Source organism: Pseudonaja textilis, chromosome 4 (assembly GCF_049901715.1).
Source record: "Pseudonaja textilis isolate UNSWEBS1 chromosome 4, rPseTex1.2, whole genome shotgun sequence".
NCBI lineage: Eukaryota > Metazoa > Chordata > Lepidosauria > Squamata > Elapidae > Pseudonaja > Pseudonaja textilis.
This window is the reverse complement of record NC_141993.1, coordinates 40,510,895-40,534,179: the sequence shown is the minus strand read 5'-3', so window position 1 is coordinate 40,534,179 and position 23,285 is coordinate 40,510,895. Positions and strand designations below refer to the sequence as shown.

The 23,285-nt window shown below is 35.3% G+C and overlaps 1 protein-coding gene across 2 annotated transcripts in view; it reads right to left on the bottom strand.

Moving 5' to 3' along the window:
• GFRA1 (GDNF family receptor alpha 1) overlaps positions 1-23,285 on the bottom strand; it is a 244,268-nt gene that overhangs the window by 45,472 nt on the left and 175,511 nt on the right. For both annotated transcript variants that reach the window (XM_026704964.2, XM_087932663.1), the window contains exons 6-8: positions 19,321-19,430; positions 10,027-10,161; positions 2,927-3,105 (exon numbers count right to left, since the gene is read on the bottom strand). In XM_026704964.2, coding sequence (XP_026560749.1) covers positions 2,927-3,105; positions 10,027-10,161; positions 19,321-19,430 — 424 coding nt within the window. The remainder of the gene's footprint in view (positions 1-2,926; positions 3,106-10,026; positions 10,162-19,320; positions 19,431-23,285) is intronic.

The following is a 23,285-nucleotide window of genomic DNA, read 5'->3' as shown; positions in this document are numbered from 1 at the left end:
TAACACAATGAAAAAAAAAATGCAGTGAGAAGACAAGGTGTTACATATGCATACATAAGAGAACACAGCAGTCTTTGCCATTATGTCCTTTCAGGGGTGGGATGGACCTTGAGTCTTTTAGTTTGTTGTTTACAAAACTGTAGAAAGCATGGGTGGAATTTGTGCGTAGAAGGTTTTCCTCTTGTTTAATGTGATAATTAGTGCATTCAGTTTTAATCTGGTGGCATAGATTTTTCTAATCTATGGATTTCACAATCGGATTGGTAAATATGATAGTCTCTTACTGAGGGAATGGAGTCAGGGAAAGACGTGTTGAGCCATGTTTCACAGACAAATATGATGTCGAATTTAGCCATATTTAGTAAGAGGAGAAATTCAGGTATTTTATTTACAAGGCTTCTTGCATTGATTAGCTTGCATTTAAGGCCGGTTATAGTTTGAATTGAGGTAGTTGGGGGCGGGCGTGCCTAGTCTTGGGTGATGGTGGATTGGTTGAAGAAAGTTTGAATGCTGAGTTGTGGGTTGTGTGACTTTCTTTTGATACAGTCTTCATGGTAATCAATGCACAGGTCCTTCTCTCTATTGTCTTGACAATTTTTGAGTTCTGTGCATAGTATACAGGAGTGGGCACGTTGCTGTAAGGTTAAGTCAGGATGAGATCGGAGGTTTTTATGGTTGGTGTTGTTTTGGGGGAATGAATTTATAGTATAAATGAATTTACGTTTGCTTAATTCATTTTTGCAAATGACTCTGCAGAAGTGTGGGGCCACAGAGCCATCTCTGTTTTTGAGCTCTTGGCCAATGCGAGAAATGTCAAGTATTTCATCAGGTGAGATGGTTGATGCTTGATAGTCACTGATGAGGTTGTGGACAATTGTGATATCATCATTGTTATTGATGTCCTCTAGACCAAATAAGATGGCGTTAGGATGCTTTCGTTCACGCTCGACAGCTTCTCTGACAAGGATTGGGATATCATTATTTGTTGGATTTATGTTTTTTTATGACGAAATGGTATGTGGACAAGATGTTATCCTTAAATTTACTTGTAACTGACAACTGATGTTAGTATGCAAGTTGCAGTATTTGCATGATGAAGTAGTAACATACTCTTCATTTGTCCCACTATCACTGCAGAACCCTCGACTTTCATGACTAACTCTTGTCACTATTACTGATTTGAAAGAATTATTTCTCTTCCCAAAAGATGCATTAAGAATGCAGAACCACTATTCCTCTTTTTAGAATAAATTACATCAAAGTATTTAGAAAATTGGGTAAAGAAAAGATTTATACTTATCCTTCTGAGTTTCCAACTTTTGCTAATATAATGCAGTCAGCAAGCTTGTGTTTTACAGAATTTTTATAGCTACTTTGCCCTTAAAATACCAGTGATTTTTCCACTTGGCTTTACAGCAGCCAATTTCACCTAGAAAACGTTTCTCTATTCAAAATAGTATCTCACAGTAATAAAAATAAATTATATGTCATCTTTTAACATTTTTGTGTCTGCCTATTATACATGCTTTCAATGTCAGTCTGACAAGCTAGCCATGTCATTCTAATCAGTTTGTGAACATACTTTACAGAGAAGAATAAAACAGATTTTAAGAGCTACACTAAAATTTTGAATCAAGGCAATCAACAGAAAAAGAAATATACATCCTAATGGTTTCCTATGTTTACCTGCTGGATTTTATTTATTTATATTTAATTATCAAATTTAGATACCACCCTTTTCATTCTGGGTGGCTTGCAGGTAAAAATCACAAAACCATATAAAAATACAATACATACAAAGTTCAGTAAAATGGGAGGCGAGTAAAAAGCAAAATAAGCTAAAAATTAAAATATTGCAGGAGCGCCTTCAGGACTGCATGCCCCTAGGATTAGAAGCCTTTCTTCAACTTCCATGGGAAGTGGCAGACCCAGGTCTGCACACTCTATCTCTAGGGAAAGGATGTTGCACAGGTGGGGGGGGCAACAACACAGAAGGGTTTCTTCCGGGACTCAACCTGTCAAAATTCTTTAACTGATAGGGTCTATAATATACTTTCCCTGGCTTACATGGTGAGTGCCCCTGTCAATGTGATGTGGGCAAGACAGTGTCTCAGATAATCTGTAGAGCTTTAAAGATAGTAACCAACACCTTGAATTGGACCTGGAAGCAAACCAGCATCTAACACAGCTCATGCACCAAAGGTGTTACATGCACCATCCCAGGGCTGCCAAAAATTGCTCATGTGGCCACAATTCTGCACCATTTTGTTAACCACGGAATTTCCATCTACCATTGATCTGAACTGTGCATTATCAATATCATTCATATATAACAATAAAGCACTGTGGTTCTTTTAGCACAGTGCAATGTGTAGACCCCACCATTTTGGTACAGATTGCCATTATAAATTGTTTATGGTTTAATGTTATATATCACGCAGCATCATGTTGCTGTGATATGACATATCGTGACATTTTTTTTCCTTCATGGAGCTGGGGTGGGCATGGCCTGCATGTGATGCCTCCAGCCCACGGGCTGTCAGTTTGACACTCTTCTTATATATGGATCAATTATGTTTTGTTTTTAAATGAATCATGACTAAAGCAATGACATAACATGCGTTAATGATCCAGCCACTGACTGACTTATCCATTGAGGTTCTCAAGTTCTAAATTTCTTGCAGTTAATGTCCCATCCTACTGTATGGAACGAGTCAATATTATAAAATCAAAACTAACTGGCTTGGCATAATCGTTTGGATGCATCATTCCAACAACATAGTGTTAGGTGGCATGAGACAGAGAAAAGGAAGCTTGGATTTTTAGATATGCATGAACATTTAGCAAGCACATGCCCTTCATATGTTTGACAATCCTTTCCCCCTCCAAAATATTAAATAATGGTCAAATTGCAATTATTTCTTACCTTGATGTTGGCACAAGCTGGTAAATCATTATTAGTAGGTATTTCATTGTTGGAATTATCAGACTCATAAGTCTTTGATCTGTATGCTGTTGTAGTTAAAGCTGTCGTGGTTTGGACAGGTAGGAATGGTTGCCACACATTCACATCTGTACCATTGCCAAAAGCCTGAATTGCACTTTCTGTAGAAAAAAAAATGCACAGCAATTTCTTAAATAAGCAAATAGCAGAGTTTTGCTTTTTCCATTCCCCCCCCTAACATATTACATATTAAAACAAACAGAAATAGTTCTAAAAAACAAAACTAATAAAAGAAAAACTCTTTGGGATGAACAAGAATGAAAGAATTACCATTCATTCTTTCTGAATCAAATTATGGAGAAGTTGATTGTCATGCCTGCCTCTTTGTAAACTGACCTGTTTACAACTACTGTATACATGGTAAATATCCCAAAGGTTCTTTTTCAAGATACAATGGGGCTTTCTCGTTTTTCTTTGAAGACATTTCGCTTCTTATCCAAGAAGATTCTTCAGCTCTGACTGGATGTTTGGGAATGGTCTGCATGGTGTGGAAGTGTGAATGGATTTCCAGAAAAGATTGCAGACTATAGGAACCATTTCAGATTAAGATGAAGACAACATACACACATCCCCAAGAGCCTGTGCCCATGTTTAACACAGGGCAGAAAACATCCCGCAGAAGGCTCCATACACAGTTGCACTACTCAGATGACCTAGAGGACACAGATAAACCTCCAAGTGGCCTCAACAACTCTTTAAAAGAATGCAGATGACCAGTTGTCTGCAAGGAGTATAAATCCTTCCATTCCCCACCATCCAGTCAGAGCTGAAGAAGCTTCTTGGATGGGAAGCGAAATGTCTTAAAGAAAAACAAGAAAGTCCAGTTATGCCTTGAAAAAGCACCTTTGAGACAACCATGACCCAGATGACTGAGAATCTCCATAGACATTTAGCGAAGTGGTAAGTGATAATTGTGTTCAACTGTTTATTTATTAACAATAGTATTACTGGGACAAGATTACGGGATAGAAAATCCCACTTAGCAAAATAAGCAGGGAAACTCTAAAAGCAATTTAGCACATATATAACATATATCATCTATATAACATATATCATATAATAACAATAGCATTTAGATGTATATATCACTTCACAGTGCTTTACGACAATCTGTAAGGGTTTAGAGAGTCAGCATATTGCTTCCAAAAATTTGGGTCCTCATTTTACAAACCTTGGAAGGATGAAAGTTTGAGTCCATCAATATAAAGGATGGAAGGCTGAGTCAACCATCTTAATAAAGAGAATAAAAGTACCTAATGCTATTAACTCTAAGATATAAACAAGTTCATACTAATACAGATTATAAATGCAAGTTTCAGAAGCTGCAAATCTATAGTGAGTAATAGTACCATAAAAAAATATTCCAGGTATTTTACAAGAAAACAAACTCACCAATTCAATGATGTACTGTATTTTCATAAGTTAATACATTACGGACAAATTTGCTGATTTATTTATAGGAAATTCATTAAATTAATTAATTGATTGGTTATTTTTCTTTTTCTTCCTTTCAAGTCTTCAAGCAAAATGTGCATAATTAGGTGGAAATATATGCTCACCCACAATACTGAACGTGTAAAACTTGAAAGGTGTAGTTTTTCATGGGATTAAATACTGCAATTATGGCAAAAATAAATTGGTATTTCTTTAAAAAAATAAATACAAATGAATAGAAAAATAGATTTTAATCATGTCTTTGGGGACTCAGCATGGATTTGGAGACTTCTTATATCAAACTCATTGTATAAGAAATCAAAACAATTTCACTGGAGACCTGAGTATGGTAGCTATTAACGCATTTCTTCATAAATATCTAATGTTTGTTATAAATCATTTTACTTTTGCTTACCTTGAAAAGATCACCTTCATTTTAACTTTAAAAAATTATAATAATTGTAGAAAATATACTTCAGATACAGACAGTTAATGAGAAGATGAAGCCAGGAAAAATTTAAAAGTTTTTATACTTTGCATGTCTTAGAGAAAATTAAAAGATGATAACAGTAGGTTTTCAGATAGTTAACCTGAACAAATAAACTAGCATGGCATTACTCAAATATCATTGAGCAAATTCTAGGGGCTTTATCCTTATGCATGTTTAAATATCCTTCTATTTAAAATGCAATTACATCGTTTTAGCATGGCGAGAAGTGTTATCTTTTGGGAAGTAAAACATATTTGAAAGAGAGTTTAAATTAGAAAATAAAGGAAGGAGTAAAACACCAGTATACAGATAACTATTGTATTTATATGAAGGGGTGAAAAATTCTGAATTTAATAACCTTTTCCAAATGAAAAGTAGGCTAAAAAAACATAAGCACAAAAGAAAAATCCTGTATGAAACCACCTAAGGTTACTAACTTCAGTTGAAATAATTCCTAGTAGTTCCACCCTCCCCCAAAATGTGTGGATATGACAAACTTGTATGTATGCATGTATGTACATAGATACATACATACATACATACAGTCATACATACATACATAGATGTTTGGAAGGAGGAACTGCTAGGATTTCATTCAGTTGATTAAAAAATAACATACATACATACATACATATATGTATATGTATATATGTATGTATATGTATGTTTCTGTGTTTGTGTGTCCTTTTTAATCAACTGACTGAATTTCCAATACTTAAGAATTGGGTTCTTTCTATGATCAACACATGTTCTATCAGAATATACTAACATTCTGTTTCATTTATAAATTTTAAATTAAGGATTCAGAAAAAAAGTTCAGTTTAAGAGGCAAAAAGTCCTTCTCAAACAAGGCTAATCTTCAGGGTGATCTTCAGAACATGCTACTTTCACATGCTATTTGCACTGTTTTTTTGCACAGTGCAAATTTTGCACATTCTCACAATGCTATTTGCAAACATTTGCATCTTCACCCATTCATTTGTTTTCAAAGTGTCTTCTATCCTCAGAATATACGATGACATACTTCTCTTAAGGCACAGGAATTTATTTGGAAAGAAAAAAAACCCTTCACTTCCTCCCAGACTAGTAACATGTCAGTGAGGACATTAAGTTAGAATTAATATTTTGAGTCTTCAGTTTCAGTGTGCAGAGAATGATTCACTTTGGTAAGCATAGTACCTAGACACTTGAACTTATACTATCTCTACTCAGATTCTGAACTAGTTGCCTGTACACCTATGATAATTCTGAATGTGTTCTTTGGCCCATGTTTACATTAAAATGTCCCAAGGCAGCTTTAATCAATAGGAAGAAAGTGGCAGATGGCCTAATTGAATGAACCTTTCTGATAAAGAAGAGTAAATCCTTTGGAGCAGGGGATCCAACCTGGGCAACTTTAAGACTTGTGGATTTCAACTCCCAGAGTTCCTCAGCTGGCTTTGGAGCAAGGATTTATGCATCAAAAATGCATATCTGTCTTTGGTTATTGATTTCCAATTAAAAATCCCAAACTATCTCAAATATACAAAGAAACTGAATAATTTTTAAATTCAATACATTCTTTTCACATACTAACCAAGCCATATTTTGGGATCTCTCTCATATTTTGCACTATTCATAGTTCAATCTATTTGGGTGGTTTTCTGTTACGTGAACCAGACTAATATGATCTTTCAACTATTATTTCAAAAAAAATGTGGCTCCATTTTATGTACGAACAAAGCATTATGCATATTAAAGATAATTGTATCTTTTATTTAAAAAAAAGGTTTACAAAAGTCATTCCATTAACAAAAAAAGGTAATGGAACATTATTCCCCTTCAGTGAAATGCTATTAAAGCAGGGACACCTTTAATTTCTTCCTAAGAAAAAGTCTCTGCCAGGTTAGATATAATTTTTCCTCACACTGTCCTTGCTTTATCTTCATTAACGTTTTTATTCTAAAAGCAAAAGAATAGAAAAGAAGTATTTCTTTTCAAAATTACGCAAAGGCAATTGAGTTTCAAGATATTAAAGCAATTAAGAATGTTCAATGGGAACTGAAGCTTCTCAAAATCTACATACTTTTTTTAATTAGAGAAATAGATATTTAACCAAATTTAGATGGAAATTTCCTAAACCATGTTTTTCTAGCACTCAATTAGCTTTTTACATTTGATTAAGATCTCAAATGCACAATTCAAGGCCATGGCTCCTGGGTAGCAAATTTAAGATCATGGGGATTCTTCACTCTGGCCTAGGTACAAAGAAACCTTGTAATGTGTAAAATGTTGACAGATCATCACCACTGTCAAATAATTTCTTTCATGGTAAAAAATAGAAGAAGTATCTTACTTTCCATCTGTATTCTGCTGTTCTTATGTGCCTAAAATGATTAAGTCTGAAACAATTAAAGGCAACTCCCTTTGGGTAGTCCATACTAATTACCCACAATTATATTTCCAGTGAGTCTAAAATGTTTAAGAAATATAATGTGAATTCTTGTCTGCTATTCATGTTTCTTTTGTTTGTTGTCTGTTTCTGTTTTTCTTCCCTGCTTTTCCTTGCCATTTATCCTATTTCCCCATGCGGTGTGAACTTGCTTTGGTCAGATATAGGGGCTATCTATGACTGTGCTGGGTGAAAGCTTAAGCAGAAATTACCCACAGTAATTTTCCAATACAAAACTGGCATCATGATTAGTTTAAACTATAATTTGATGAAACAATACAGGATCAAGTAGTATTGTTTGTAATATATCAAATACAAACAATGGTTTCTGATCCTGCTTTGTTTCCTAAACCTGATTAAAAACAAATGCTAAATTTTGATGCTTTAAATTATGGTATGCTGAACAGGCCACAATGGTTTTCTAGCTGATAACTACAAGACAAAGAAATGGAATTATAGAGCAGACCAAAATAGAAACAAGCACCCAAATGTCAGGTGTAAAAAAATCAGGACCGTATGTTAAGTTGTGGTCAAGAAGATTTATTGCTCAAGTCTATACACAAGAATTTAATCAATTAATGTTCAAAGCTAAATTGAAAGCAAATAAGGGTTAACAGGAGTTAGACCATTTGTGGGAACATAACGACTCTAGGTTGATGACTCACTTATCTTTGCCCCCTGCTCTGCTTGTTTTTCCTACACTAAAGCAAATTTTATGTTAGCATTATGTGTGGCTTTATGCAAGATACCAAATAAAAGCTGATTGGAAATAGCAACCAAACATTCAAATGGAATAGCTATGCCAGAGGAGAAGACCTGAATGCATAAGCCTGAGATAAGGTGCTGATTTCAACTATAATGAAAATATTTTACTATTGTACATAAAGAGATATGGGTCTGGCACAAAAGATCAGAACTACTTGTGAAATTTCAGTGAAATTAATTTATTGCTCATCTCTATGCACAGAAATCTATTCAACTAATTGGCACTATTTTGGCTCTAAGTAAGGGTTAATGGGATTCGAGGGGGGGGGGTTGGACTTGGCTATGTAGAGATATGAGACTGATTCTTCTCTTGACTTCACCTCAAGGTTCTGCTGCTCCTTCTCCTGCAATAGGATATTGTGGAGCCTAATAATGTTATACTTAAAAGGAAAACAAATGTCAAACATATCACATATCATGTTGTGGAGGATTTAGATTATTTTTTGAATCTTTAGAGAGTATTTGTCCCCTTGGAATCACAGGTGGTATTTAAATGGTTTGCACCGGTTTAGACGACCTGGTAGCAGTGATTCAGTATGGGTCGCCGAACTGGTGGCGACTCCTGGCTGGCCACCCCCCTGACCCAATCACCCGGTTGCTCACTTGCTCTGGTGACTCTCCTAGCTTTTCCTACTATGTGGTGACCGCGGTGTAGCTTGGGCAGATGTCCTGTGGCTGCTGAACATGCATGTGCAGTGTCCCGGGAACATCTGCCTACCTCCCGCCCTCTCAGAGCACGCTCTCTTCCTTCTCCCAGCAGACGTTTCTCTCCCAATGCAGCCTGGTCCGGTCAGCCAGTAGGTGACCACATGTCCAGCCTTTCTCAGTGCAAGAAGCCTCCCTCAACTGGCTGGCTGCTGTCCTCCTTCTCTGCCTGTTTGTTTTGTATGCCAAGGAGGAGGAGAGTAGCCAGGTTGGAGGTTGGGGAAGGCTTCTTGCGCTGCGAAAGAGACAGCTGGAGACTGAAAAAGAGTTGCCTCCAGCAGCTCTTTTTCAGCTCAAGAAGCCTCCCCCAACCAGCCAGCTGCTCTCCTCCTCCTCAGCCATACAGAACAAACAGGCAGAGAAGTAGAGGAGAGCAACCTTTCAGGAGGTTTCACTGAGAAGGGGGCAGCTGGAGGCGACTCTTTTTCGGTCTCCAGCCACCTCTTTTGGAATGCTGCACCACTCCGCTCAAACTTGCTTGGCCAAGTCCCTCTAGTGCAATGGGCTCAATGGAGTGGACCTGCATGGCCGGCACCTAGAATATGGCTGCGGTGGTGCATTGGAGAAGTGGAGCAAAGCCAGAATTTGGTAATTTTTGCTGCAAAAAGCCTATAGCTGCCACGTCTTTTTTTTTTTTGTGTGTGTGTGGCTGGAGTCCAGCCACATGGAAAAAAACACGTGGCGGCTGCAGGCATCTCATGACAAGGGTTATATAGTATATATAGTAGATAATGTAACTTTTTGTGTGCCTATACATACACTATACTATGTAATATGTATGTACACATATGGCATATATACATAGGATTAAATAGTGTAATTTGGATGTTCAGTAGTAGTAAATAGAGAGGGAAATTCTATCTCTTTGAGGCCAGGCAAGGCACCCCTTGACGTGAGTGACGTCAACTTGGCCACATCCACCCATTCACTTGACCAACAAGCACACACACCCAGTCATATGACCACTAAGCCACGCCCACCAAATAAACCACGCCCACAGAACCAGTAGTAAAAAACTTTGAATCCCACCATTGCTTGGAATAATGACCCTGAGAAAATAATCTTTGCATCTTTGTTATGTAAACAGATCTCATATTTGTAATTTCCGCAGACATGACTCTATATCATTTTATAACACATAAAGTTACATTTTATAACACATAACACATGTTATAAAGGTAACATAAAGGTACTCACTAAGGCATGAATTATCCTGGAAGAAATTCAGAAACTTCAGACATTCTTCTATATCATTGCCACTGCTGCTGCAATCACACCACGGTGCAACACTGAGATTATTATAATTTAAATAATTTGGTGTCATAACTGTGCCTATTGAAAAAAATCAAAAGCAATATTTATGTGACCATTTTTAATTAGCCAATTCTTACTGTATAAATACAAAAGACTACTCAAAGATATACACAAAATATTTAAATACAAGTTCTATAAATGTTGTTACTATACACAATCCTCACCCCCAAATATTATATATAACATCAAAAAAAATGGAGTATTTAAAATTTCTATAAAATCAGTATTACGAGATAAGATAAAACAATCTTAGATAATAATTCATACATGATAATAGTAGCATAAAGAGACATCCTATAAGGTACTGGAAAAACAGTTGTTCAGGGATACTGTAATGCAAATACAGTATAACTATATAAACAAATTTAACATGGTATCAAAAGATATGAACAAAATAAAATATTCTAAGAAAGACATTCTATTTCAATAAGTTCATGAAATATTGATGTTGGGCTATGGAAATCCAGTAATGAGAACTGTCTATATCCGTGATGGCGAACCTATGGCACACGTGCCACAGGTGACACGCAGAGCCATTTGTGTGGGCACACAAGCCCCAGGCAAACTTACCTCACTGCGCATGCGTGTGGCTCCCAGCTGATTTTCGGGCCTTTTTTGGCCTGCCAGAGGCTTGAGGGAAGCCTCTGCAGGCTTTGCAGTTCAAAAAATAGGCCATTTCATCACTTCCTTTATTTCTTAAAATACCCGAAGTGATGAAACGGGCCCATTTTTCAGCCTGCAAAAGCTTCCCTGAAGCCTCTGGCAGGCCAAAAAAAACCCAAATGGGCCGAAAATTAGCTGGGCGGCACAGTGCAGATAAGGGGGTGTGGGGAATTGCACCTGCATGTGCAGGGGGATGTGGGGGGGGCGGTGCACGCATTGCCTTCTGGGTGCTGACACACAAGCACATGTGCACAAGCAATTTTTGGCACAGGAGGTTAGCCATCACTGGTTTATATGATCTTAATAATCTAATTATTTTTCTTAATTGTATATCCTATCTATTACTAACATTTATTGTTCAAGACAATGAAGAAAAGTAGAAAAATAAATGAATATTATAATGACAGAAGTAGCATAAGTTTATAATGTAAATATAAGCAAGCTTTTGGTCATATTCAGTTCAAAACTTTGGAGGTGTTATTTTGTGTGTGTCTGTGTGTGATTGTGTGTATATGTATATGTGGTAAATATGGCTTGATTGATTATGAAGGACACTATGAGTCCAGACTAACTGCTTTAATGCATCAGTGAAGTATATCTGAATTTTTCAGATAGGCTATTCTTTATATATTAAAGTACTATTTTAAGTATAGAATGACAACTCAAAAAGACTTATCATTTAGTACTAATGTAGCAATAATGTAATGGAAAGCATTATTCAGTTTCATTTATTTTGTGGTCTTGAAGAATAACCAATAGGGCTGGGTAATCTTAAATAAAAATTATAGTATCACAAAAAGTACCCTGTGAATCTAAAATATTGATGATTACTAACAAAAGTGCTTGTTTTTACTCTATAGGGAAAAAGTGTACTTTAATTGCACCTTTAAAAGTACAGAATAATTAACCCAGAATATCATATGGACATATTGGAATATTTCAAAAATTTTGAGCAACAGCAAAGCAGCTTTCTCCAACATTATGCAGTCCAGATGTGATAGATTGTAATATCCAGCTGTTGGCCGTTGCCTTGGAATTCTGGGGATTATAGTCTAAAAAAGAAATAACTTTCTTCAGAAGAGTTTAGCTACAGATATGTTATTCATGACACATATTAATATTTGAAAAAAGTAGCAGGAATAATAATAATCATGCAGTAATAGTAGTTAAATACTCAGATTAAAAATATAATGTGAAACTGGAAAACAGGAAAAATCTGTGTTTCACAACATTTTCTGAGTTCTTGAAAAAGCAAATATATATTTCAGGGCAAAATTACTGAAACCTATTGGCAATATGTTCACTATTGTAACAGGCATAATTTAATTCACTAGGTCTCTGGCTATGATTGTGTAAAAGAACTGAGTCACAATGAAATTAATAGTTGCCATAGTAGGAATGGGAATTAGGCGTATATACAATAGGGCATACCCACCAATTTCATGTCTTGAATTGCTGTTAGACTCTTTTGAATAAGATGGCAAACCTACTTTCTGGATCCATTTGTTAATTCTGACAAACAACTCTAGTGATCATAACTACCTACTGTCTACAGAAGCTTAGCAAACTTAAGTAACAGACCTCTGAATTAATGAATTGCAGATGGAAGAATGCAGACAAACAAACAAATATTACAAGTCCTATTAATCAAAGCTTGATGAAAGATAAATAGGAAGGATAAATTGAATGACCCTGATGTCACAAGCAATACCGCAATCAGGAATAAAGAGGCTAATAAAATTATCCCATTCAATGAGTGCAACAATAACAGCTAGATTTTGTATCTAGGGCACAATTTATATCATCAGAAATAAAGATATTCCAAATGAAAACACAAAATGAAGTTGATAAATACAAGAAAAGTGAGCTAGTATGGGAAATACTTCTAAGGGCAGATTCTTCACATGGGAGATGCAAAGGGGTATTAAATAAATCAGGTTAAACCATTAATGTAAAAATAATCTCTCCCCCTCTCTCTCTCTCTCCCCTCCCTCTCTCTCTCTGTGTATTTAAAATCATATCCCTAAAAAGAAGAATTTGGAAGAGTTTCCAAGTATTTAAGCATCTGGTCTAGCTCTCCACTTTGATTTTATATCCATGTGGCATATAGCAAACAGGATGTATCAAACCATTCATTGTTGAACAAAATACAGAGTAGAATATCTACTTAATCTGCACTTGGTTTGATCAAACTGATGTTTATGATTGTGGCAGGTAATTCAGATAACCAATTTTGTAGATCACAGTATAACCCAGAACAAAGAATTAAGTGTTCATATACATATAGTAAAGTCCTACACTTAGGCAAGAAAAACCAAAAGTATCCAGTATAGACTGGATGAAACCAGGCTCAATTGCAGTAACTGTGAGAGGGATCTTGGAGTCTTAGTGGCAACCAGCTAAATATGAACCAGCAGTGTGCAGCAGCTGCCAAAAAAGCTAATGCAATCCTAAACTGCATTAACAGAGGGATACAACTGAGATCAAGTGAGGTACTAATATCATTCTATAAACCCTTAGTAAGACTATACCTAGAGTACTGCATCCAGCTTTGGTCACCACATTATAAAAAAGATGTTGAGACTCTAGAAAAAGTACAGAGAAGAGCAACCAGGATGATTAGGGGACTGAAGACTAAAACATATGAAAAATGGTTACAGGAACTGGGCATGGCTAATCTAGTGAAGAGAAGGACAAGGGGAGACATGATAACAGCCTTCCAATATTTGAGGAGCTGCCACAGAGAGGAAGGGGTCAAGCTATTTTCCAAAACGCATATAGGCCAGACAAGGAATAATGGATGGAAACTGAACAAGGAGAGATTTAACCTGGAAATAAGGAGAAACTTTCTGACAGTGAGAACAATCAACCAATGGAACAGCTTGCCCTCAGAAGTTGTGAGACCGCCATCACTTGAGACTTTCAAGAAGAGATTGGACTGCCATTTGTCAGAAAGGGTGAATGGTCTCCCCCTTGGGTGGCAGGTTGGACTAAATAACCTATAAGGTCCCTTCCAACTCTGATTATGTTATCTGTTACATACAGGGGGCAGTGAATATTTTACTAAATATGTGACACACTACTTTCATCTGTTATTTCCTTGGTTTTTTAATATAGTTTTTAATAAAAAATTAATAAACCATTAATAGTGATAGTGATTTTGCATACTTATTTATTGTTTTTAGCTTTGTTGCCACCCAGAGTCACGTTTAGTGAGATGGGCAGTTACATAAATTAGATAAATAAATGAAATAAATAAAAGATAGGTGAAGACTTCCTGCTCTTCCTCCTCCTTCTCATTATGCAAATTATTTGCAAGAGATGATTCACATCATATGAAAACATACAGAAAGCACTTCCTTTCAAATTGTTGAAGAATCTATGTTTTTTTTCCAGAGTCTCCTTATAAAAATGACTCTGGCTGAAGTTTTCTTAATTATTCAAAGGGAGACACATTATACTCAATCCCACACTAAGAGCATTATATGGTTACAGTACTATATACTATTATTATATGTGACAAGGCCTGGGAGTCAGAAAGTGTGGCTGAGCCTGTACATTGGTCATGTTGATTTGAGATGAATGAGCTTGTTTTTTACCCCAGCTGCTCTCTCTTTGCATATTGTTTTCCTGTTTTTATATTTTATTTTAAGATTGTTATCCCACCCAGGGTCATGAAATTTGGGGTGGGCAATCCAGTAAATAAACAACTCTATGTGTAATCCAGTTGACATATACATTTACCCACAAGGGCTAATAAGCAGGAATGTGTTACAGTTTGTTGATGTGTGGAAGGATAAGGATTCAAAGAAAAAGCTTCTGTTTAATCTGGAATTTGTAGCAGTATTTCCCAAAATAAATAACATTATTTTTTCTCATTAGGTTCTAATGTGGCCAAGTAATAATAAGTTGGGCAGACCATTGAATTGTGGGACCACGTTCTTTTTTTCCTAGAGCCTAATAGATTTATCGTCTGGAGCCAATATAGTTGCTTAAACATACATCATATGTTTAGTTTCAGTTTGAAAGGTGATGGTGACTGGCTTCTATCACCTATTCTTTGGTGACAAGGAACAAAGTTATTTAGTCACATGGTTTTCAGAGAAAGACATATTTTGGCATCACATCAGTCCAGAACTCTTTTCCTGAGGAAAGAAGAGGCATGGTCCCTTCTGATTTAGAAGAATCTTAAGGAATGTTTTATTGTGGTTAATTTGTGGAAGATCTCTATTTGCCATTTAGCATTTATATGACTATATATTTTACATGGCTTTGTTTTGTTAACAGTCATTAATCTAACTGGGATACTGACTGATAAACTAAAGGGTACAGTACTGAAGATCAGTGGTAGGATTCAACTTTTTTACTACCGGTTCTGTGGGCGTGGCTTGGTGGGCGTGGCAGGGGCAGGATACTGTAAAATCTCCAGTCAGAAGTGGTATTTGCTGATTCTCCGAACTACTCAAAATTTCCGCTACCGGTTCTCCAGAACTGGTCAGAACCTGCTGAATACCACCTCTGCTGAAGATAAAAGGAAATACAAGCAAATTGTGGTGATTTTGGCATGAATAACTACTAATATTTGAGCTGGAATACATCATATTAAATTTCATAGCACAATAATAGTATTCCATAATATGTTTTTTCGAATGTGTACTCTCAGTAAATATTTTGAAATGACGTCTTTTAAAAAAGAACAACCTTATGGGCAAAACGTATCTATTGATCTATTCTATCAATGGTTAGACAATAAAATATAGTAATGAAATTTGTAGATTCTTAGAAAATAATAAATATATAAAGATGTATTCTTTTCTTATTATATCTACAAAATGATTTTAGGATAGATTTGGGGTGATAATATGAACCGTCATAAAACAAATTAAGTAAAATATGATTATTTCGTAAAACATGAATGAATAAAAGTATAGTCAAATGATTGGTTAATAATTATATTAATGTATTCAATATTTGATTGAAAATATGAGAGTATATACAATGTAATTGTAATTGAATACTACGAAATGGAAGCACAAAACAATTTGTAAACCAACCGGCACACTGTATGTATATCTATGGAAGATGGCTTGATGTTTTTATGTTTTGTTTGTCTATGTTTGTCTTAAAAACCAATAAAAATTAAAAAAAAGAATCATATGTCCACTTATATTGCTTCCTCAGGACCCTTTCTACTGAACTTGAGACCGAATGATGTTTTTGCAGTGATCTTTCTAACATTTGTGCAATACCTTAGCCTATGGAAACATGAAAGTACACTTCTGGCTTTGTTCTCTCTTTCTTTCTTTTCCTAATTCTTAATTTCTCTTAGTTATAATTTTTCTTGTTTAAAATTTAATAAATTGACTACAGAAAATAAAAAAGGATAACACATGAACGTGCCTCTCTGCAAGCACTATAATTATTGTAACGCTAAATGGAAGAATAATTTCAATAAAACTTCCAAGAAAAGTTATCATATCTGGGACTACTTTCCAGAAGTTGTTGAGCTAACCTATTTCCTACCAGTAGCTAGCATTTATACATCACTTGATTGAATGATGTCTAAGATGCCTAGTTCTTTGTACAAAAGTCTATTTATCTATAGCTAATTAAGCCATCTGTTTGCATTTGCCTCCATAAAAATCATTTATGAGATTCTTCAAAGTTATCATAAAGTCCTCCTAAATTACTACTTTGGTCCAAGAAGAAGACACACACATTTAATGGTATGACAGCATTTCTTTGATAGCTACTGGTTCTGGAGAAAAAAAAATCGGAAAAAGACATATTGTTTGGTTGGGAAAACAGAAATGTCATTATCTTGAGCATATTTAAATACTTTCAGTGTCTACTTAAATTTCATGCTTCTGTCTTCTGAAATATCAGTTATTCTAAAGTTTTCACTGTGTTTCCTCTGGTCCTGCTATCTGCCTGTTCTTCTGAACAAGTATATTTTGTTTTACTTATGTTTTTCTCAGATCACATCTGATCAAAAGACTTCTATATGAATCTGATTTGCTGTTTTCTCACCTTCCAGAAGCAACAAGAAATGTTTCATGATAGTGCAAATTCTGAACTTGAGACAAATCAAATACCTAGCCTTTATGTTATTTGCTCACCATATTTCATTCATTCACATACGTTTATACATACATACATACATACATACATACATACATACATACATACATACACACATTTCAAATATATATATATGAAACATGATTTCTTATCAAACCAAAGGTCTTGTTTTAAAACACTGAAGCTGTGGTGGTGTTATAGAACTAAACATTATGTAAGAAATGAAACTTAAAAGACTTTTTTGCTTTGTTGGAAATGACAAATATGCCAAACTGTTCAATACACAAAATAATAAGGTCAATAATGATTTTTACATCAAAGAATCTGTTTTACAAGCAGAAAGATAGAGAACCAAGTGACAGACTTGTAATTTATTACTCATCCCATTTATTTATCTTTACTCAAAAAGTAGAAATAATTGTAATAATTATACACAAATTGGAGGAAATTCAAAACCTTGATATAAAAAATTATTTCCAACCCCGATTCTCTTAGTTTGAGCATGAGAACTAGAGAATATGATAACTATTGTATCAGCCAAATATAAATACAGGCATTCCCATGAGTGGAAATACCAATTGTCCTGGATTTTTTGCTGACAAAGTAATATATAATTGCTTTCAGCCAGCCTCTCACATCAGATGGCAGGAAATTGTCTCTGCACAATTAAATGTTCTGAGGGCCTATATAAAACTAATATCACTCAAAAAAGAGCGCATTTTACTATGCACTGCCATTGTAATGCTGAAAGACTCCTTTTCATATAACACAACCAATGTTGGAAGAAGAACACCATTGTTGTTGTTGTTGACCCATTACACTGTGAGCTTCTGATGGATGGTGAAACTCCTAAAATGAAAGGAAGTCACACCAAGAGTATTGGCAAGCTATGCTGATGAGAAGTGTTCTGTTAGGATATTTAAATTTAGTAGCTGGAGCTGTAGGGTTGTTCAGTGAGCCAAAATACACAACTATAGTTGATTGGATGGTGATTGCTGGCTCCTGCATGAACCATCTGCTCAGTGATTGGTTGCTGTGGGCATGTGGGAGGAGTTTCCATTTTGTCTTGCCTTTTTCTTCTATATGTCCTGTATGCTCTGCGATTTACTGCATGATACTCCTGTTTGCCTGACTATATTGTTTGAAGTATATAAATGTAAAATATATTTATTTATTTATATAAAACTACAAGATCTCTGACTTCATTAGAACACCCATTACGCAATTTCATGACATGTTCATTAGAGCAGTCTTCCTAAATATAAATCCCTTGCAAAGTATGGACTTCAGGTCTCAGGATTTTTAGTGAGTATGGCAAGGATCAGAATTATAGGAATTATCGTCTATGCCTCTGGATGTCATCCAGTTTGGATTGTTGCAGCAATCTTAGTCACCAGTTCAGGACACAAGACCACCAAGGGTTGGAGAAACAGGTTTATTTGTGCAAAGGTTCAGAGCATTAACATGTCAAATTCTGAACCCTGAGTTATGCCCAGGGTGTCACTTTTATACGTTTAGCATCCTAATATCGCCTGAGGCGTTACTGTTATCCAGCTTTGACACAGCAAAACAAAACAGAAAAGGAGATTACATAATTGGTTATCTTCCTCTATCACCATACATGGGTATTATCTTACACCATCTGTTGCTTCTGGTAATCATCTCTTGTAATATTATAGAAAATATCGAGTGTATAGGTCATGTTGTGTGTAACATTTAACAAGTTCCTTGTACTATCCTGAGGCTCATGACATATTGAGTAATATAGCTTCTGCTTAAGTTTTGAGTAACAAATGTTGTGCAAAAAGTCTTAATATGTTTGTTGGTACAAATATCAATAATTTTAGGGTATGTTTTCTTCCTTCCTCAGGAGAAGACGGTTCCACAATGCAATGGGGTATTCTATGACCTTGACAGGAAGATAACATTAGCTCTGTTTTTTGAACAACACTATGCTACAGAAGAAAATGGTAATGTTAGTCTTATATTTTATAAAACAATTCATCCAATTTTTCAAAGAAGATCTAGTTATGTGATATTCCCTTTTTGGATTCTGTGAATGAGTTGAAGTAGTCACTTCCAAAGTAACGACAATATACCCTTAATTAATGTTGGATAAAAAATAATTCCCTGCAAGTAGTGTATCGATGATGTAGTGTCTTTCTTTCTATAGAATCTTTTCCAATCCCATGGCATCCTTTTTCCTACCTGTGTTCATTTCAATCTTAGCTTCTTTATGTATGAGATTATAATTTGGTGAAATAAGTTGATTTTCATTTTAAAAATAGTCATGTATATCCAACTCTTTTGTGGAGTCTTCATGTTTATCCATGTATTTTGTTTTTTCTCATTATTCTTTTCTGCTGTTGATATCAAATAAAAAACATATTTTAAATATTAAAGAAAATGATCCTTCCCCAAAATAAGCCTTACCAATAAGTCCTGAGTAAGCAAGGAGGCAGTCAGCATAGTTTTCTTTCAGGCAGCTACTAACGGACAGTGATTCAGGCTGGCAGTTTGTGAAAAAGTCTGCAAGACGAGATCTGCAATGTGGTAGAAAAAAGAAAGAACAAATAAAAAACATATATTTTTTTAAAAAACTATCAAACTTCCAGGAGATCTTACCTTTCTATCAATATTTAATTCTTTTAATGCATGTAGACATTCAAAGTGTTAAGAGGGTCTCTTAAAAAGGAAATGCTCAGCATTTATCTTAATGATGCACAGCAAAAAAAGTTTAAAAGTATAATAGGCAAATACTCCCCTCAACCCACACAAATGGTGCTTTGAAAACGTAAGTTTTTATACTTAGCTTTCTTCCTCCTGAAAATAGAGAACAGTAAATCTATCAACAACATGTTCACAGTAAGTTTTTTCTATCAGCGTTTGAAGTCCATCAGAAGAAAACCCACGTCTGTTCAACCATATGAGCTAATTTTTATGTATGTATGCATTTATTTGTATTCTACCTTTATTACTTTTGCAAATAGTTCAAGGCAGGGAGCATATCCAGCATAGCTTTCACCTCCCATTTTCCTCCCAACAATCACCCTATGAAGTAGATTGGAATGAGAGAGAGAAAGAGAGAAAGTGACTGTTTCAAAGTCACTCAGCTGGCTTTTATGGGTGAGGCAGGCCTTGAATTCCCAGTATCCCCTTTTCAAGCCTGATGCCTTAGCCCAAGGGTATCAAACTCGTGGCCTGCAGCCTGGATGCATCACACGCTGCCCATGTCCACTCCCAGTTTAGCAAAGAGGAAAAAAGTCACGATACATCACGTGACAACATGATGCCATGAGTTTGACATCCCTGCCTTAGCCACTAGACAAAATTGGTTCTCTAGATACAAACTGGCAATGAATGTTGACAATTACATAGTTAACTTTTTTAAATTAATAGCTGCTATAAATGTGTAACATTTTCATGTGACACTTAAACACTTCTGAAATACTTTTACATATAAAAAAGGTGTAGAGTGGAAAAAACATAGGTGGACTGGGATTCACTAAAATAATGAGATTATAAAGAAGCTATCGATAGAACATGAATTTACTATGGTAATGCTTAAGAGAAGCACTAGCTCACAAATCCTGCAACTCCTGCTGTGATAATAATTAAAGAAAATACCTTCAATCTCCGTTAAAGAGTAATCCCTAAGTATGTACAGGCGGTGTCAAGTTTACTGAGGATTAAATTTGGCATCATAATCCTTAAATGATTACTTACATTATTAGAAGAAAATTTAACCAAACTTTATGGAATCGATAGGAGGATCTTTAATTAACATGCTATATTTTGTCATAAAGTGTTTTTTATTGTTTAAAACAATTACAAGTACCATTCTATTTTCTGAATCATCTCAAAATGGAGAGTAAACATCAATCTAAAACAAAAACAAAACCAGGAGCAGAAGACATAAAAATATGCAAGCAAAACTCCAGTAATATTGCAATGGGTGACTGTTACTAAAGAGTTAAATTATTTTTCCTGACTACAAAAAGAATAGATGAATGGGAGTTCACTTTGGAAAGACTGTTGGATTAGGGAATAAGCAGCAAGATTAGCTCTAGGGTTTCCTCCTAACCATTTTTTAAAGAAAAATGCAGCAATAATAGCATGTCATATAAAAGCAGAGGCTTTCAAATTTCTGTTTTATTAAACCTGTTCAGTTTTATCATCAAGCATCTATTTGCCAATATACATTTTATATTTAAAGATACCTTTTACAGATGGCTAACTTGCTCAGCAAATAAATTCTAGAGAATTTCCTGACCAGAAAAGGGACTAAAGTCAAAGGGGAAGGGGCGGAAGCAACTTTCAAATTGGAAATCATGGAAATATATTTCTAATGTAAATAAACCTTGGAGAAAATACAAAATCTGAGAAAAAAGATATGTTTGTAACTTCTCAGATTTTAGGAACCCAATATTTCTCCAAATTCCACAGAGAAATTTAAAATGTCTGTGGCCCTCATTTTGAAAATAAGCAATACTGATTATATTTTTGTATACACTTCAGTATTTATGGAAATGTGCAAGCCAAATAATTGAGACCTTTACCTCTCTTTTTATTTGAAATAGTTGGGAAAAAAAACACTGATGTTTGGAAATGATCTGAAGCAATTACCACTATAGTCTTTTTAATCATCATTTAATTGAACTATGAAAAATTCAGTACATGTGTCAGGATTCCAGCGATCGCCCTAATTAAATCATGAGCCTCAAGCCAAACTTCAAAAAACTTCAAAGGATTTATTAGGAGTGACATACTGGCATGACCTGTATGAAGCTGACTCTGACAACATACTAGATATTTACAAAGGATCAAGGGCTCTGTGTTCAGCACATTATAACCTAGTTTGTTCTTTTCTTTTTGACTCTGTTGACTCAGATCTTGTTCAGGTAATTCAACTGAATACAGAAAGGTGTTGAACTTACAACAGTTATAAGTATAATTGTAAACAAGAAAAAATGCAGAAAAAATATATTCTAGGTCAAGGTAGAGAAAGAGATGATTTTCCAAATGTTGCTGAATCACAATTGTCATTATGACTGATACCCATCTTTATGGTCACACATTTTTCTTCCTATAAAGGAAACGGAGAGAGATTTCTGGGTATCGGCATGAATGGGAAAAACCTTCTGAAAGTCAGAAGGAATCTGTCTGGAAAGTGACTGTTTAAATGAGGATTGGAGTCAACATTAGATTTTGATGAGCAGAAAGACAAGAAGCGGTTGTATGATCTTGGTTTGACCCTCCATATAAAAGTTTTACGCTTGCAAGATTTTACCTTGTGAGATAATACTATGCAGAGTTGTGAGGGGTTATATATCTGTGAAGAGATAGGAGGATTGGAATGAAAAGAAATATAAAAATTCTTTAACAGAATGGTGAAAATAAAATACTGTATGACAAAGTACATGCAAAACCAGAAAGAAAGAAAGAAAGAAAGAAAGAAAGAAAGAAAGAAAGAAAGAAAGAAAGAAAGAAAGAAAGAAAGAAAGAAAGAGGCTATCAGGGTTCTTCTGGGAGTCAAAAGATCTGTCACATTTTACTGATATTGTATGTCAGTAAATGCTAGTAGGAAGTAGCCATCCACAGCAGAATCATATGGCTGATTTTCTCACCATTCCAAAAATCTTGCTAAAGAGTGTTATTTCTGCATTGTCATTCCCAAGTAAAGGAACTTTCTGGTCCTCAATGCTAGAGAAAATTATTTAAGTACTGAAGTAAATGAACAGACCTCTCTGTGTATAATGGGAGCTAAAGGAAAAGCAATCAGAGGCTTATCATCCATTATTTAAAAAGCTAACAACTCCTATTAGTAAGTGATCTAAAATCCTAACAGTTGTTTGTCATTACAAGCTAGCTTCATAATCCATGAATAACCAATTTAATTCAAGCAATATAAAGTAAGATTGATTGCAATTTATTAAGACAAACAGAATATACTATTAAAAGGTCAATGATGAAGACATTTTGGCCTATTTCCTAATTTACCTCCAAATTTTCAAAAGTTTCCTGTAACTCCACCCCCCAATCCAACTGATGTGTGTAAACCTTTCAGCCCAATAGTTCTTCATATATAGCCATGATGGTGGACCTATGGCACGTGTGCCACAAGTGGCACACAGAGCCATTTGTGCTGGTATGGGAGCCACAGGCAAACTTACCTCACTATGCATGCCTGTGCCTCACAGCTGATTTTGTGGGGGTTGGTTTAAGGCCTTTTTGAGCCTCCCAGAGGCTTGGAAAAAGCCTCTGCAAAGCTTCTCAGGCCAAATTATAGGCTGTTTCATCACTTCCTGTAATACTGAAAAAGGTCTCAAACCAGCCAAAAAACAGCTGTGAAGCACAGTGCAGGTAAGGAGTGGGGGTAGGGATTGCATGTGCATGCA